The following is a 19,321-nucleotide window of genomic DNA, read 5'->3' as shown; positions in this document are numbered from 1 at the left end:
AACCTTGTCTGGAAAGGTACTTATTAAATTATCAGCATAATTTGTTCAAATATTATATGCTTCTGAAAGAAGAAAACACAAACTAATGCACATAAATGCCCAGTTCACATTGTGGTTGGTGACATAGCTACATTGTATGAGATCTGAGCCATCTGCTGAAGCCAATAGTTATTGGTTAAAAAAGGGAAAAATGCTGCTTTCTGATTGGCTGCCGTGGCTGCCATTCAATCTCACGCTACCAATACATTTAACCACTGACCTACTAACACAGATCCACGAGTCAGCAGGCAACTTAAAAGGGAAAAGCCAAGAGGAGAGGACTAGGTACTTCGTAACTTGTATGATTTTGTCGACAGTTCTTTCCCTATTCACTGATGGAAAACTTATATTTCTTCCTTGTGCTTCATACGTGGTGGAAAATCAGACCAAATCCTCCAACCAGGTAGAAAAGGTATAGTTTTGAACTAAGGGTTAACATTAAAACTACCTATTTTCTTTGTGTTTCTGCCAGATGGTGTGTTAGCGTGTTCCAAAAACGCCCCATAATCACAGAGGCAAATAGCTAATGTTAGCTTACATTTTGTGTTTTGGTTTTTTTGTCGTTGTTGTTTTGCGTAAGACTCATTTTAAAACGCAAAACAGCCACGACAATAATTCATAGTCATTGTTCGACGTAATGTTTGTTATTTCAGTTGGCTGGTATTCATTTGACTGCGTTATACTCGTAGGATAATGGTCTGTGTAAGAGACGTATTGAATTTTATTCAGGCACGTAGGCCTACCAGTAACAGGAGTTTTACGGATTGCGACAGTGTGTTGTAACCTACAATGGGATGGCAGTAACGTTACTAAACACTTGGTTGTTGATGTGTAACGTTAACTCCAAGGAGTCAGCACAATAACTTATTCTTCCCAGTGATGTTAACAAAACAATACTGTGGTTTATTTAGCGTGTTCTCACATTATAGCAGTTTACTTTCAGGGCGTAATGGAATCCACGGCTCAGCCTCCTGTGTCATGAGTAAGCAAGGCAATGATGTCATGTGAATGTGCACATTGTTTTAGTAGAGCCTGTTACATGCACCGTAAATTATCAAACACATTTCTCGTTTATTAAGAGGCGTTTTTTTTTTTGTTTTTTGTTTTTTTTTTTACTTCTGCACACAACAGAGGAAACGCAAACTAGTATTGTTATTGCCACAGAGGCAAATATTGCATAATGTGTGCAGTCATAGGAATAGCTAGCAGTCTGAGGCAGCGGGAGCTCGTATTGTGTAATATAGACACAATGAGGGAATCTGGGGCAATAGATGGCGTGGACGGGCCGCAGCTGCCAGGTCCCTTTGGTACGACCCCGGTACGACTCTGTACATCGACCTGGCCTGACGACGGTGACTACCCAAGTAATTCTATCACCCATTTTTATCACGTGTCACCCATATTTATTCTTGATGTCCCATGTTGCCTCCTTAAAAACAAAAGGGAGTGGTATTTCTTGCACAGCCCAATCCATATTGTGCAAATTCTCAACATGTGCATGTTGCACCTAAACATGTGTGTGCACCTAAAATTGATAAAGAAAACAGCTTTTAGACTGGATTGCTCACGTATGACCTTTATTTCAAATGGTTAAATGAATCAAAAATTTGTTTACAGGATTGCACTTTGCCTAATAGACAAAAAACTGATTGGGATTGTTTGTGGTCATAATAAAGCTAGGTAAACCACACTGCATATGAAAAGTACCAGGCTGTACATTTATCTGCTTTTATTGTATTAACTATGTATTTGCCTTAATCCTTTATTTCTAAAATGTAGACCCATGGCAAGGACAAAATGAGGGCACAAAGTCAGGAGAGACCTTCATTACTGAAAATTTTGTGTTACTGTGTGTAATAAAGGCCTCCAGTTACAGGCTGTGCATTTCTGTGTTTGAGCTTCAGTCAGTTGTTGGTAGTTCTTTGTTCCTCTCTCTGTACTGGGGCTTGAAAGCCAAAAAAACAGACTAATTTGACTTTACTCAGAAACATTACTTTAAATCAGAAGTGCAGAAATGAAATCTAGGTAAACTTAAGCACCCCTAAAAAGGGTCTAAAATCATCCCTGGTGGCAGCCCTAAAAGAATGCTAAGAATTTGAATTTGCTGGTCAACTGCTTAATGGATGTTGATAATTAGTGTGACAGCACCTTAAGGTGTAACAATTGTCATTATTTAGTGTGTGAACCTATCTAATGTACATATAACTAACTGAACCTCTAATTTACTAGAGCCCACAATGTTTTAAAGTGTTCTTGTTAAAAGAACAGTCCAAAATCCACTGTAACATAAAAAACCCCATAAGTTTTATTTTGAACTCAAAAACAAGTATTTGTCATATGCTTTTTTTGTATAGGCATTCAAATAGGATGTTGTCATTATACCCTTTAAGTAGCACCAGTAAAGGGATGCACTGTTAATTTCCAGCACAGCAGGGTTTTTAAAAACCTAAATTATGCAGTATGAGATGGAAAACAATATTGACTCATTCAGTTTGCACCAAATCACAGTTAATGCACCCAGTAAGTTTTTAGGTATTATTTAAACATTGACTTAAAAAAAAAAAAAAAAAATGTTTTTGACTTCTTTGGATCTAAGTCTTTTTGAACTAGTAATCTCAGCAGTACGTAAAACAAGAGACAGAGATGCATCTAATTTGATGTGGTTTGTGTGTATGTGCGTGTATGCACGATTGGCATTAGTTACACTGAGGATTGTTTACAAACTCCCATTGTACAAACTAAGTATGCAAATTATTGATTCATTCAGTAAGCAGTTGGTTGACCTTGTCGATTTGATTGATAAGTAGCGATTTACCTGAGAACCTAAATTTCCCTCAGTTTCCATAGGGTCTACAAGAATATCTTATCTGCTGAATAAAAAAAACATGTCATATTCCTTAATGAATGATTTATTGTATCACTAGGGATACACTACAGACAATGGGATATACATTGTATAACAAAATAAATTCTGCATAGAAATTTAATAAAAATGTGTAGGCGACTTTAACATAAATGAAATGAAAATAAACTGTGCACTGACTCATCTGTTGCATGTGAATCATTAGCAATATAAAATAAATTCAGAATTCAAAGCTAAACAAAATATTTAGCCTACATAATATTAAGCCTAGATAAAATATTATTTTTAAGTAAAAGAAAACATTAACCGAGTAGGCGACTTAATATGAAAAAGCACCCCTTATAATCTCCCTTAATCTGAGAAAGATAACAGTAAAATTATTAGGATGGGAAACTTAAAATATAGGTTCGCCTTCCCAACATTGTGGTGATTGTAGGTTGTGAAGCTGATGAACTTGCTATATGCAAGTTATTTAGGTGGTAACTTAGCGAACTTGTTGAGCTCTTGTACTTAAACGTAGTACCACATAGTGTACATTTGGCTACTTTGTCATCATTAAATATTTTGGAATGGTCCCACACTGCACTTTCTTTTGATTGCTTCATCTTTGTGTGCTGGTTTCTTGCTGTAAGAATTTTGCGTTGCGTTTAAGCCTGGATTAGGCAATGGCGCCCACAACTGGTGGCACCACTACATATCACAGAAATACTGATGTGGAAAAGGGCAATTAACTGACAATTAATTTAATTTAATAGCAAGCAAATTATTATCACCAATTAATTGATAGTTGACTAATTGCTTACATACATAGTGTCTTCCCCACCATATTGAATTTTATGGTGACATCTTGGTTTAAGGTCAGGTTGGGGTAAGTTGGGGTTGGGCACCTAGTGATTATGGTTCATGTTCAGGTAAGGCTTGAGGAAATTAATGTAAGTAAATGTAAAGTACCAAAAAAGGAAAATAACAAATATTTTCAATCTGCTCCTTTCTAGCTGGTTATATTACCCAGCCATTTAGAGAGATGAGCTTCTGACATCACATCCCACTAGCCTTTGTTCCATTAGCTCATTCAGCATATCCTTCATCTATTTTGCTGAAAAAATTAAGCATACTTCTGGGATTTACTTTTCATACTCCATTCCATGCAAAACTACTGTCACTTGTTATTAAAAAAGGTAAACATAAAATGTCTGCTGCTCCTCTCAGTTCAACTGGTAACTATAGACATGTCTGAGCTGACTGTGCCCTTTCCACTTCCCGATTCTTTTGTCAATCTGCAACAATTAGCCCCAGAATTTAGAAGTATGAAGTGAGCTGGGAACTCCAGGGCTGAATTATTATTGTTGTTGTTACATCATCTTACTTCTGGAACAAAACTTAGAAATTCTGGTTTCATTTTTCACTTTTTTTTCTTACTTTTATTGTAACACATCATGACACAACAGCTGTCCCCAGCTTTTTGTTTACTTCAAACTCATTCACTACCTAAAAAAAATGTTGACACGGGAAGAAGTGTTAGAGTACACAAAGAGTAGCAGCAGTTAATCTCAGGCCAGCTAATGCTAGCTTTAGCAACTAATGTGCTAGTTGCAAACCTTTTTCTATAGAATAGAAAGGTGAAGGAATATTGACATTATAAGTGGAGTTACTTTAAGAATACACAGACTACTGAACAAGTAAAAATATCAAGTTCTACTGAATCTGAGCTGAATCAGTATATCAATACCAATTCAGAATGTGGAGCATATATCTACACTGAAATCTAAAACCTCTACTGTTATTATTCCACAGATTTCCCCAACTCATGTGGATTACTCAAATGTGGCAGGTTCTACTGATGCTTGCAAGCAGTATGGTGTACATTTAAACACCTGTGAGAATATTGTCAGCAGCGAACATAATATGCAGTCAGTCAAACAAGAGGTGGACTCTAATGACTCCTACAGTGGAGAGGATTCCCTGATCCTGGCTGTGGCCTTACAAGGGGCTAACAGAGACCTGGTAGGCCACAAAATCTCTGCAATTCCATTTAAGGCTAAAACTACCTGTCGTAGGAAAAGGGAGTTTATCCCAGAGGAGAAGAAAGACACACTTTACTGGGAGAGGCGTCGCAAAAACAATGAGGCAGCTAAGCGCTCAAGGGAGAAGCGGCGCATAAATGACATGGTGCTTGAGAACAAGCTGATGGCTCTTGGAGAGGAAAATGCTTCCCTTAGGGCTGAGCTGCTGTGTTTGAAGCTGAAGTTTGGCCTGGTGAGCTCAGCAGCATATGCCCAAGAAGCACAGAAGTTATCCAGCTCCACCACTATAAACCTTTACCAGGAGTTTGCTCCTCACAGTGCTGACCAAGGTCCTTCAAGTAGGAATTTGGAGCCTCTTCATATGAGCAACAGCTGCATATCAGTCATCAAACACTCACCTCATGTGCCTGACTCATGTACTGCAACAAAAAGTAGATTTAGTAGTTGCACGCCTGTAGATGTCAAGCAAGAACAAGCGGAGAATGGCAGCTATGCACAGGAGGGGAGTAGTCCCTATGAACTCTATAGAAACTGTATGGCCAGCCCGTTGTCTGGAGTCTACTCCCAGCCTGCTACATTCCTGCAGATCACAAGGTCATCCAGTAATTCTCCCAGGAGCTCGGATGATGGTTCTGTAAGCAAATCGTCAGATGGTGAGGATGAGCAGCAGGTTCCTAAAGGGTTGATACCATCTGTAACTGACCCACGAAGTGTCATTGTCTCCACACACAAAGTGCCTGATGCCAGTGCTTCAGCTTTGCCCCATAAACTGCGTATCAAAGCCAAAACCATTCAAATCAAAGTGGAGACTGTTGACCCTGGGTACGAGTTCTGTGGAAAGTCCTCCTCTCCTGTCACGGTTTCAGAGGGAGAATGCTACCAGACTACTCAGTACTCTTCAGCGCCCACACAGTTTCCATTGTTCCCTTTATCAGTACAGGTCACCAACATTCAAGACTGGTCCCACCAGTCTGAACAGTGGCATGAAAACAGCACTGAGACACTGCAGGATGGCTGCAAGAGGAGCAGGCTAACTCCAAGCCCCATCCCAAGCAAAAGTGTTGTAAAAGAACCTTCCTATATACACTCAGATGCTGAGAACTTGTATATTACACAGGACCTCGTTACCTTGCCTGCAGAAGTGGCGTCTTTGAAAAGACCTATCATAACACAACAAGGTGTGATAGAATCAGTCAAAAGCACCGCAAAATGATGTTCTAATAACCCTATGTGTGTTTTGCATTTCTATCTTTTTGCTGTGAAGTGTGTGGTTGTTATTTGGTTTATATAATGTTTTAGATTACTGTAAATGATCAAATAAAGTGTTAACATAATGGTATGGCCTCAGACAACTGCTACAAGTACAAATTAGTTGTTTGTATTAGCTATTTGCTAATATAAGATGTGGGGATGGAATTACCTGCACTGTAGTAGTTCACATGGTAAATTCAGCACAACAGTATAGTTATAACAAAATCACAGTTGCGTTTTGGTTTTCCTTCTCTGACACAAATACTGTTTTCTTTCACTTATTAATTCTAGTTTGCTTATTTTTTTTAGCCATGATAGCTTACCATCAAAGAAATGTAACACTGAAGTTTTCATGTTAAACTTAACAGAAATGGATGGAATTATGGTGGAAGACTTTTAATGTGAAATATCTGTGCAGAAATATTGACTTTAATTGAAAATATCTGGATCAGGGCGTTAAACAATAAAACAAAAGTGAAAATGAACAGAATTAACTGGGAATTGAAAGTAGTTCTTCTTAAACAAACAGCAAAACATGTTTAACAAAAAATATGGCCCCGTTGTGAGTAGGACAATATGATGTACCAATTAATGTATTGCAGAAATTATATAATGTCATGCTTAATAGGCAAGAACACTTTGCATTAACAGGTAATTAAATTTATGCAAATTAGAAAATGGGGACCTTTGAATAAAATTTAGTCACATTTGTAGTAGTGTAGTTATGTAGGCATTTCCATTTAAAAAACAAAAACATCTGTTCTCTCCAGTAGAGGTAACCTAAGTAGAAGATTTGTCAGCAGCATTTGAGAATTTCTTGTAAAAGGTTAAGCAGTGTTGTGTGATAGACTTCATAAATGTGTAGGATAGGATTTGTGATACTTTTCTTTTTCATTTAATAAATTACTCATGACTGCTGTAGATGTTTCAGTATACACCTGTCATGGAATACTGTTTTACTTTGATGATGTGGAGCTGGAAAAGAATGCAGTTATTATTGACTGGTTTCAGCCTAGCCTGCTTACTTATTCAGGTAAGGGTAGTTTGGCAGATGTTCTCAAAGGTTTGCATTCTGGCCATTATTTGCCTTAAATCTGTAATCTGTAATGTCTGATTAAGGTCATATGGTTTATTGTGTTGATTTGTATGTTGGAGTTACTTATGTTTTAGCTAAATGTTTGGTTTGGCTTTATTTTATAGGTTTGTAATTTCTTAATTATTTTTTATTTTCCCAATAATATCCAGGACATTTCCTGGAAATGTGTAATTTGATACCTGGAAAAAACAGGCATTTAATTGGTGCACTTCCAATTACCTCATTTAAATTAGCTGCTAATGTAATAGGAGATGCTTTAGTCAGTATGCAACAAGTCAGCTTGACATGCAAAAATATATAATTTGTCTATAGGTAAATACATAATATAACATATATTGAGAACTAAATTTCCAATAATAAATTAATATTTACTTATTAATGGAGATTTCCTTCCAAAGAAATTTCTGTTTTTGCTATAATTAGTGTTAAACTAGATGTTTTTAGGAATTTTTCTGAGAATCTATTACACAGTTAGCCATGACATATAGGATTTTTGTTCTCCAGGTGGACATTGTTAATGCCATATACCTTCATTACTTAATGTATGATTATATGTGTTGCAGTTCATGACATTGTGCCTGCTTTTCAACAGAGAACTGAAGCGACTACATGGACATTTTACAAGCATCTCTGTTGTAGTTTAAAAAGCAAAAAGTTAAATTTTGGCTTTAATGCTTGCTTAAATAAACTTTGAAGAATTGAAGAGACTGTGTAATGTGGATGAGTTCACTGTTGCCCACCTCTCCTGTCTTTTTAGTAGTCTTTAATAAACCTTCCAGAGCATTGGTTAAACCAAAAATTTATGTGGCACTAACTAGAAAATTGTGACCACTATCTGATGGAATTGGTGAGAGTTAGAAGCTAAAGCTCTGACATATTCCAACACTGTCTATCCATACTTTGGGTAAAATTAACATTTATATTATCAAAGATCTCCAGGGATATGGCATTATACACTCATTGCTTTGATTACATCATAACTTCTGACCTTCTCTACAGTCTGTAAAAATGCTTAAGTCAGCTCTACTTGATACAATGTAAAACAATTCAGTCAATTTCAAGCAAGTGGGATGTCATATTTTGGAAATTTGGAATCTCTATAAAGATGACAATAATAATATAATACAATAACTATAGCTCTCTAGCAGCCTGAAATCCACCTTCTGTACTCTTTATTTTTGTTTTCAATAAATGTTTTGTCACTGAAACACGTATGGTTCTTATTGTGTTTTTTTCTGTGAAATTCTGTGAATTTCTGTGAAAAATACAGTCTTCAGAAAAAACAGCTTTCGCCCAGAACTGAGGTAAAAAATTTAAAGTAGCTCGACTGATTGACTCGTAGTCGAAAATCAATATAACTGTACAAAATGCATTTTAGTGTGAAGATTTGAATGCAGTCAAGTATCAAATAACTCAAATCTCACAGAAGGTGTGGGTCTCAATTATTTTCAGTCTAAGTTTGATCTAAGTCAGGTTTCAAGTCTAAGTATAAAGTTCCTTGAGCACAAGATCAATAGAGGCTGGTATCTACCACACCAGGCAGGACCCCAGGTGCAGGCTGTGCAAAGATGCCCCTGAGACAATCCAGCACATAACAGCAGGTTGTAAGATGCTTTGCAGGCAGGGCATACATGGAACCAAGTGGTTGGCATAGTGTACAGGAACATCTGTGCTGAGTATGGGCTGGAGGGCCCAAGGTCAAAATGGGACACACCTCCAAAGGTAGAGGAGAATGACCGAGCTAAGATCCTGTGGGACTTCCAGATACAGACTGACAAAAACTAGTGATGGCTAACCAACCAATAGTAGTGGTGGACAAACAGCAGAAGAAAGCCTTAGTGGTAGATGTAGCAATCCCTAGTGATAGCAACATCAGAAAGAAGGAACATGAGAAGCTTGAGAAATACCAAGGGCTGAAAGAAGAACTAGAAAAGATGTGGAAGGTGAAGGTAACAGTGGTCCCCATGGTAATAGGCACCCTCGGGGCTGTGACCCCCAAATTGGGAGAGTGGCTCCAACAGATCCCAGATCATCAGAGCTCTCAGTTCAGAAGAGCACAGCACTAGGAACAGCTAAGATACTGCGAAGAACCCTCAAACTCCCAGGCCTCTGGTAGAAGACCTGAGATTGAGGAAAACACACACACCATCTGTAGGGGTGAGAAGGAATTTTTTTTAAAATTTACATAATAAAAATGTCAATAGAATTAAAATAATTGACAAATATTAATTTCCCTACCAAACTGTCGAATTTGAAATTGAAAATGTAATTTTAAACAATAATCAGTCATTTAAAGAATTCCCTAAAGCCCGACTCACGCTACAGTCCACTGCATACTTACTCAAATGTAGTACCTACTAGATAGTATGCGGTTTTGGACGCAGCAAAACTGTGCGCAGCACGTTTGTGCGGAGACAACGTTTGTTAAAATCCTGTAGTGTGAGCCGGGCTTAATGTGATACTTCTTGTGCTTCATAATGAAATGGATCTGTGACATCACAGAGATATTTTTTTATTATCAGTGAATTGTGCCCTTTAGTGGTGATGTTGAACCCGGTGTTAAAACGGACATCACTGCTGACAAAAATGTTTGACTGTTCATGGTATGTAACCAACAAATATATTTAACAACAGAAAGAGTTTTGGTCCATGGCAGTTCAGTGTCTTGGCCATGTCTTTTGGGCTACCTAAGAAATGCTGAAAACAATGCGTTTAATGCTTTTACTGCACACACTTCGCATTTGTGCAGCGTATTCCAATAAGTGTGCGCGCTATATTTCAGTAAAATAAGTCAATATAGCCCACAATGCCCATCACTGTTGCGTAACTTTGTGATTTAATACACTTTGAACTGCGTGCAACAGAAACGGCGATTTGCTTCCTAACAGTCTGGAGACTAAGGGCAGTTACGTTGAGATACGTTTCATAATTTCTATAAATCGCTCATTTACAAGCTATTCATATATTTTTGTAACAAATACTTCATATATTAATGATGTGATGAGAATACTAAATGTTTAATATTTGATTCGTGTCTCCTCCAGAAGCCGTAAATATGTCACGTGATAACAACACGTCACTGGGTTCAGAGTTGAAAGTCGGACGGGACTGCAGTTGTTCAGCATGGCGGTACTGGTAGGACGCAGAGCACTTTTGCAAGTCTTCCGTGTGCAAACAATAGATCGGGAGAGATTGTGCAGGTTTATAGCTTCCCTGTCTTGCTCGAAACAGTATGTTTTCTCCGAAAAAGTCTCGCCTTCTTTTCGCCTGAACAGTCACGGTGCAGTGACACGACACTACAGCTCCGATACCAAGGATGATCTGCGCGTGAGATACCTGGACGGAGAAGACGCCGGTAAGGTTCGCTCACATTCACGGGCTATTCAGATGCAGCTTTGTTTTGGAGCCGCTGTTGTTGCTGTCAAAATGGAAGTCACGTTAACATTCCAATAAACTTGAAGTCACGCTACGTCTTAGTGACGTTGTCTCCGCGCAAACAGAGCCTGAGTAGCGTACGTCACTTGCTACGCACAGTTTTGCTGCGTCCAAAACCGCATACTATCTAGTAGGTACTACATTTGAGTAAGTACGTACTTCCCGACCGTTAAAACAGTATACATAGATACATAGAAATACTTTATTCATCCCAAACTGGGAAATTCTGCTGTAGCAGCATCAAATTACAGGCACTCAACATAAACATAAATCTCACAAGGAAAAGAAAACAATATAAGAAATTATTTTAAAAAAGAGAGGAATATAGAAATTATATACAAAAAACAATGTACAATAAGTGAGCAGACAATATACAGTAAGTCTGCAAAACATTTCAAAGAGAGAACCTGTGTGCAGATGTTGCCAGTGCAGTCAGTCAGTCCAGGTTGTACATGAAGATGTGTTGTACAGAGATATGACATGAGGCAGGAAGGATGTCCTGTAGCTGTTGTCCTTAAGACAACAAAGCTGTCTGAGCCTTTTGGAGAAGGCGCTCCGTTGTCTGTCCAGCACAGGATGGATGAATAATGACTAAAGTCTCCTGTCTGCAGCCAATGACAGAGCCAGGCTTCCTTATCAGTTTATTCAGTCTGTTAGAGTCACTGGCTGCAATGCTGCCCCCCCCCCCAGCAGACCACAGAGGAGAACAAAGTACTGGCCACAACAGACTGGTAAAAGATTTCCAGCATCTTGCTGCACACGTTGAAGGACCTCAGCTTCTTCAGGAAGCAGAGTCTGCTGCAGCCCTTCTTGTACACAGCTGTGCTGTTGGCCTTCCAGTTCAGACTGCTGTCGATGGTCACTCCCAGGTATTTGTACTCCTCCAACACCTCCACATCCCTCCCTAGGATGCAGAGGGGATTTGAAGCAGTTCCCTTCCTCCTGAAGTCAATCACCATTTATTTGGTCTTGTCCAAGCAGCAGGTGATTCCCTCCAGCCCACTCCACAAATCTGTCCACCAGCCCTCTGTACTCCTCCTCCCGTTCACCTCGTATACACCCAACAACTGCAGAGTCATCAGAAAACTTCTGTAAATGACATGACTCTGAGTGGGTGGGGGGGTGGATGTCCGAGGCAGCTTCCTCCTGTAGGAGTCGTTACGCTCCCTCACCTTGTCCCGCAGTTGGTGCTGCACCTTCCTCAGCTCCTCCTTGTCTCCAGACCTGAAGGCTCTCTTTTTGTTGTTGAGCAGACTCTTCAGGTCACTGGTGATCCACGGCTTGTTGTTGGGGAAACAGCGAACAGTCTGTGAGGGCATGACGGTTTCCTCGCAAGCTGGTGTATAGCATTGATGTTAACACTTTTTTTGAAGTTTGCCCAAATGACACCCAAATCTGTGACACACCCTACCACACTTGTAAAAGATGAAATTAACTTAAATTGAAGAGAAAATTTTAAACTTACCTCCAACTTCATTGGTCTTCAGGGGTCTTCTGAGTGATGTCATCACATGTCACTTAACTAAACCCATGATATTATAGCTCAAAATGGCCTATTATCTTTGTTTTGCCAAATGACATTTAAGGAAATAGATCTTTGTGAAATAATGTTCGTTAGATACTAAAAATGTTTTTAAAAGGTTTATCATGCAAATACTTTTACAGCCTTATCTCAAGACTTTAAAAAAATATGCCAAAGAGAAAACTAAATGATTTTTAATAATGTTTTATCATTTTACCAGCAATTGTCTTCATTAACTTTAAGTGAGACAGTTTCACCAAATGATATTTTACCACTTTAGTCTTACAATATTCTGCCAATTATTGTTTTTTATGATGATAATTATGATTAGGGATCATGTAAATGATGTGAAATGAGCCTTTTTAAACAATATTGAGCCGTTTTATTTTAAAAATAGAAAATCAGTTGCTTATGGAAGTAAAAATCTAGGTGTCACGTCACTGACAGTCTAGGTAGACATTACACTTGCATAGTATTTTCAAAATTAGATAATCAAATATTTCTATACATATTTTATCCATATGAAATACTTGCAACTTTTAAAACAACTGTGGGAATGAGTGATGAGAATCAATAATTTTTTACTAATACTGTATTAGTGTCAGTCTGCTTCACAATTACATATGCAACTCTTGTTTTTCAAAAAATGGCAGTAACAGCATCCTTGTATCAAACTTTGACATGACTCTCTTTGCAACAATAACAGCTGCTCTTATTCATAAAACAAGTACTTTTATGGGCAAAAACCCTGAGACCACCCTGAGAACCAATAATAATAAGCCAAGTTGTCTAATTGGTACATTGTAAAATGCAAAATGAAGCAGCTGCCGCTTGTATGGTGTTTGCCTGCTCTGCCATTTTTTCATGTAGCTCATACACGGAAACATGTAAGCCTAAACGTGATTGTAGCACATGCATGTAGGCCGTTTGTAGTCTGGTAGTGGTAAAAAGTTTCTGACACGTGGATTTAATTCAATCAAATATTAAAATCGCTTAACTTTTCAGCATTGAAAAACTGAGTATTTTTCCCACCCCTAATATTCTGTGACAGTACCCTGAAGAAAAATAATACTTTTAAACCTAGAAATTGGTTGAGGTTTGAGATTTGGTATTTCATTGTTCTACAGGAGTCAAACTCTTACTTCAGTCACTCTCTGACTATTGTCCAATATTCAATTAGATTGACATTATAAATCAATATGGATCAATTTATATCTCTTATTAGATCATAGATTCTGTGACTGGATCTTAAGCTTGCCATTTGGTTGACAGCAAAAAGAGGGAGAGAGGAGGATACACAGGGAGAGAAGGGGAGAGAACACGATCAAGTTGGCAGAAAGCACTGTGCAAATGTTGCAATCTGCTTAGGAGCTGAACACCCCTGAAAGGTCTGACCCTAAAATAACTCTTGGTGAAAACCAGGATCTGAGGAGTCCTTCATCTGCAACTCCTGAGGTAGCAGCAGTTGTACATGTCTTTCAGAGAGGGGAGTGGGCAAGTCTTCTCTGCAGTGTTTAGTAGATCGACGTAGTTGGCATACCACACTATGATACAGTACCTCAACACACTCAATGGAAGAAGTATAGAATCAGCTTTTTCGCACACCATTTTTCCGCACGAATTGTACTGTACCTGCGGTTGTGTCTCCTTGATCACTGTTGTGGTATTTCCACGAGAGGTGAGATCTGTACTAGTCTTCATCAAGTCAAGGACTTCCTTTCTTTTTGTGATGTTCAGTAATAAGTTGTTAACTGAGACCCATGCTGTTAATCTCTGGACTTCGTCTTTGTAGGCAGACTCATCCTCCCCTGTAATAACTCCAACCACAAAGATGTCATCAGAAAATTTGATGGTTGTTATTGGGGTGGGCTGTGCTGCAGTCAAAGGTGTAGAGAGAGTAGACTGGTGCTGGGTGTGTGGGACCGTTTCACAATCTTAGAGAGATTGGTGAGAAAATGCTTTATCTAGGAGCAGATGAGTGTGGGGAGGCCTAAGTCAAACAGTTTGCTGACTAGAATGTCTAGGATAATTGTTAAAAGCTGAGCTATAATTGACAAAAGACATTCTTACTTAACTTTCCCAGTGCTCTAGATGATTCAGTGCAGTGTGAAGAGCAATGGCTACAGTGTCCTCAGTGGATCTGCTCTGTGTCGTGTGGATCAAAGGATGGTGAAAGGCCAGCTTTAATGTGATGCAAAACCTTCTGCTCAAAGCACTTCATGATAGCGGAAATAAGTTCCCCTGGATGGTAGTCATTGAGACTGGGGAATTTTTTTAGGTACCGTAATAATAATGGCTGACTTCAGACAGGAAGGGATAATGGCTTGTGACAGAATGATTAAAGATGGTGATACAGATGTGAACAATCAGCACATGCTGGCCTGTCCAGGTACTCTGTTGTGACCAACTGCATTCCTGGGGTTCACTGACCTGAGCACTCATCTCACTTCATGCTCCTGTATAGGAAATGTATGTGTGCTGGAAGTTTGTGGAGGCTGAGGTGGTGTGACTGTGTTCTGTTTTATCGGTTAACTCTTAAGGCCATGGACTGATCTTGGTGTGAAGCAGAACCACAGTGCCTTGCAAAAGGTGGACACACCTTTGGACACAAATGTTAAGTTAATGGTACCATCATTTTTTTTTTTTTTTTGCCCAGGCCAGTTTCATTAGTTTTTTTTTTTTTTGGTTCTTTTGACTAGGGCCGTGACAACCACATCACCACCTTCATTTTGCTTTTTTTGAGCCATTTAGAGGAGGACTTGCTGGTGTGTTTCGGATATTTGTCATGCCGCAAAACCCAGGTGTGCTTGAGCTTGAGGTCATGAATTGATGACTGGACAAAGGTTGTATTAAAGTGATTTCTTTATTCAACTGGCAGTAATTAGCCTTGGGTGTGGCAAGTGAAGTATAACTCAGCTTTCCAAAAAAATGCGGCAAATCACAAAAAAAGCAAAATGAAGGTTTTGGAGTGACCTAGTCAAAGTCCGATTGAGATGCTGTGGCATGATTTAGCAAGGGGCAGCAATTGCATTTTCACATAGGCAGGTTTGGACAGCTTTTTTACCATAATAAAGGAAATTATTTAAAAATTGCATTTTGTGTTTACTTGGATTATTTTTGTGTAGTATTAAAATTTAAAATTAGTTTGATCTGATTCATTTAAGTATAACAAATAAAGGGGGCAAATACTTTTTCACAGCACTGAAAGTTTGGAAGCACTTACACATTTATGTATTTTTACCTTTTAATTTTAGCAATTCACATGGTTGGATATTGATAACAAAATACAACAATTTTAAGCATATTCGAGAACAGAATAATGGTCAAATAAAATTTGCAAATGAAACTTTGCTGTGCTGATTGTCTTCCTGAACTCTTTGGTCTTGGCTCATCCACAGTTTTATGTTGCAGCCTGAGACTACAATTATTTCAATTGATTTTTTTTTTTTTTTTTTTTTCCTCAATCTTCACTCCACATAATGATGGAGGGAAAACAGAATTTTAGGAATGTTTGTAATTTTATTAAAAAGAAAAAACTGAAATCACATTTACATAAATATTCAGACCCTTTACTCAGTACTTAGTTGAAGCACCTTTGGCAGTAATTACAGCCTCAAGTCTATTTGGGTATTACACAACAAGCTTTGCACACATGGATTGGGGGATTTTCTGTCATTCTTCTTTGCAAATCCTCTCAAGGTCGGTCAGGTTGGATGGACACCATCGGTGGACAGCCATTTTCAGGTCTCTCCAGATATGTTCAACAGGGTTCAAATCAGGGCTCTGGCTGGACCACTCTAGGACATTCATGGAGTTGTCCTTAAGCCAATCCTGTGTACTTAGGGTTGGAAGGTGAACCTTCGGTTCAGTCTGAGGTCCTGAGAGCTGGGGAACAGGTTTTCATTGAGAATATGTCTGTACTTTGCTCCATTCAGCTTTACATCAACTTGACCAGTCTCCCAGTCCCTGCTGCTGAAAAACACCCCCACAGCATGAAGCTTCACCACCATGCTTCACTATTGAGATGGTATTGGGCAGCTGATGAGAGGTGCCTGGTTTCCTACAGACATAACATTTAGAATTGAGGCGAAACAGTTCAATCTTAGTTTCATCAGACCAGAGTCTTGTCTCACAGTCTGAAAGTCCTTTATGTGCTTTTCTGCAAACTCCAAGTGTGCTTTCAAAACACATTAAAATTAAAACATTAAAAATATGGACAGAATTTCTAGGAGCAGTCGGAGGAGGGAGTCCAGTTCGGGAACCATAGGATTACATTTCTGTGTTTTGCCGAATATGTTGTCCTGTTGGCTTCATGAGCCAGGACCTTCAGCATGTGCTGGGGCGTTTTGGAGCTGAGTGTAAAGTGGCTGGGGCGAGAATCAGCACCTCCAAGTCCAAGGCCATGGTTCTCAACTGGAAAAAGGTGGCTTGCACCCTCTGGGTCGGAGGAGAGATTCTGCCTCAAGTGGAGGAGTTAAAGTATCTCAAGATCTTGTTTACAAGTGAGGGAAGAATGGAATGGGATATTGACAGACGGATCGGTGCAGTGACAGCAGTAGTGCGGTCAATGTACCAGTCTGTTTTGGTAAAGAAGGAGCTGAGTTGAAAGGCGAAGCTCTCGATTTACTGCTCAATCTATGTTCCAACCCTCACCTAACCCATCACGGGTACAAGTGGCCAAAATGAGTTTCTTCTGCAGGGTGGCTCAGTGCTCCCTTAGACATAGGGTGAGGAGCTCAGAGTAGAGCTGCTGCTTCTGCACATCTAGAGGAGCCAGCTAAAGTGGTTTGGGCATCTGTTCCGGATGCCCCCTGGACGCCCCCCTGGGGAGGTGTTCCGGGCATGCCCCACTGGGGAAGACCCAGGGCACACTGGAGGGACTATGCCTCTCGGCTGGCCTGGGGACGCTTCAGTATTCCCATGGTAGAGCTGGAGGAAGTGTCTAGGGAAAAGGAAGTCTTAGACCACTGCCTCTGTGACCTGGTCCCGGATAAAGAGGCAGAAGATGGATGGATGGACACATTAAAAAGTTTTGCATCTTATGTCCCCTTTAACACACAACAGGCTAGTGGACACATAACAAATGACACTGCTGCCTAATTTAAGGATGTTAATTTGTTTTCTTGATTTTCAGAATTAACTTTGATGGTGAAAATACAGTAAAATACAATAAAACAAGAATCAGGTACATACTGGTGTAGTTCCCCACCTTATTTAAGGATATGGAATCAACAGAAAAGAGTGGAGACTGGAATATATGATGCATGAATTTTAAAGAAGATTCATTTTGTCCCACAGCTGGGAAATTTTCAATGTTACAGCAGGGTATGACACAAGATATAAATCAAAGAGATAAAAGTAAAGCGGTACCAACAACGCATTTACAATAAAAATATAGAATTCTACACATAGAAAGTATTGCACTCTGGTATGATGAATATTTACAGTATTCACAGTCTTTTGGTGTGTGAGATCAATTGGGTATAGGGATATTATGTCTACTGATAATTCTGGTTGTGTTGCAAAGCACAGTTATTCTTGTGATTGCTAAACTGCCTACATTGTAAAAGAAGAAAAGGTAATGGCAGTCACTGCAATTTCCTGGTTTTCTGTATAAATTAGTCATGATCTGGTCTTCACTGAAGTCATAAATATCAACAAACACTATTTCTAAGTTTAAAAACCTGAAAGTCATGATCTTTCATGTCTTTATTCAACATACCAAATACAAAATGATAGTGGGGAAAAAACTGACGAACATAGGCTTCTGTTGTCACTAAACCTTAACTAGGGGTTAGCAGTCAGTGAAACAATAATGGGTGTGTGTTTTTAGAAATATCTTGGCTTATAAAACCACTGTCAGTGTGCCATTCATAAGTATTACCAGCTAATGTGAGCCTGGCCTTAAAAAAAAAAAAAAAAAAAATTCTCAGCTGTGGCTGGAAACATCAATGCAGAATGCTCAATAATGTAAAAAAACAGCTAAAGACTAAAGAAGGATTCACTGGAACTGGAGGACATATCTGTTCATGAAAGAACCATACTTAAAACATTAAACAGACATGGTATCCATGCAGGTCACCATGGAGGAAGCCATGGCTCTCCCAAAAAAAAAAAAAAAAAAAGGCCAAAATGCTTGAGATTTCCCAAAGACCACCTTGACACTCTATACCACTCCTTGAAAAATATAAAACGTCCTGTGTACAGACAGAAGGTAGAATTGTTTGGGAATAATGTATAGCACTAGAAATGGCATATATAAAGAAAACCGTATACCAAGATGAAAACATCATCCCAACAATAAAGTATGGTGGAGGGACATCATGACTTGGGGCTATTTTGTTGCCTTTGGACCTAGTGGACCTAGCGTCATTGTGGAGGGAACTATGAATTCCCAAGTTTAAATATAGCCGCGAGCGGTCCAATTGGGCCTGGCTATAGCAATGTAGGTACAAAAAATGTTCATCCTCAGCAATTCCATGGACCTACCAAGTTCTGTGTGTCTAGTTGAATCTATATGCCAACCACAAGATCGGCATATCAAAAAGAATAGTGAAGACATGTTACCAGGTAGTGGCGCTATGTCAGTCTGCCATGTTGCACATATGAGTATCATTGTAGTCATTATTCTCAACAGCCAGTGAAGTTTGATGCTTGTCATGAATGCATGGTGAGTTTATTGCACATTTTGTTTCGTTCATTCAGACTGACATATTCATCCTGCTGTAGCCAGGTTTCAGTAAGACAGAGAAAGTCAGTTTGGTGATCAGTTATCAAATCATTTACTAACAGAGATTTAGATGAAAGAGACCTAAAATTTAATATTCCACATCTGACTCTTCTGTTTTTCTGTTCAAGAAGAGTGGTCTTAATTTTTATTAAGTTTTTATGAATAACTCCTCTTCTGTTAACTTCTGATTTATTTGATTTATATGTTCGAGGGGCAGACACAGTCTCTATGTGGTTTGAGGGGGGCGGCGGCTCTAAGGAAACTGCAGAGAGGCGTTTTAGACTGAGTCTCTGCGTCCCGGTCCCCACTCTGGATTGTCAGGCTTTAGGTTGGCTAATAAACTCAACATTAATTTTAGTGA

At 39.0% G+C, this 19,321-nt stretch overlaps 2 protein-coding genes across 4 annotated transcripts in view; both read left to right on the top strand.

The window, feature by feature from the left end:
* The first annotated feature begins 462 nt into the window (after nt 1-462).
* Nucleotides 463-7,976, top strand: nfil3 (nuclear factor, interleukin 3 regulated). The gene is given in 3 exon segments (XM_033325480.1): nt 463-1,391; nt 4,697-6,061; nt 6,064-7,976. Coding segments are annotated over 3 exon segments (1,530 nt in total). The 5' UTR covers nt 463-1,310; the 3' UTR covers nt 6,148-7,976.
* A 1,974-nt stretch (nt 7,977-9,950) lies between these two features.
* Nucleotides 9,951-19,321, top strand: part of auh (AU RNA binding protein/enoyl-CoA hydratase) — a 36,865-nt gene continuing 27,494 nt past the window's right edge. The window contains exons 1-2 of one of the 3 annotated variants that reach the window (XM_026297614.1): nt 9,951-9,969; nt 10,303-10,628. In XM_026297614.1, the coding sequence (XP_026153399.1) occupies nt 10,397-10,628 (232 nt within the window). In that variant the 5' untranslated portion in view covers nt 9,951-9,969; nt 10,303-10,396. Of the gene's footprint in view, nt 9,970-10,302; nt 10,634-19,321 lie in introns of those variants that run through there. The other 2 variants (XM_026297617.1, XM_026297615.1) reach the window with 2 other exon arrangements.

Source organism: Mastacembelus armatus, chromosome 12, assembly GCF_900324485.2.
Source record: "Mastacembelus armatus chromosome 12, fMasArm1.2, whole genome shotgun sequence".
NCBI lineage: Eukaryota > Metazoa > Chordata > Actinopteri > Synbranchiformes > Mastacembelidae > Mastacembelus > Mastacembelus armatus.
The sequence above is the reverse complement of the archived record's forward strand: the minus strand, read 5'-3'. Positions and strand labels throughout refer to the sequence as shown.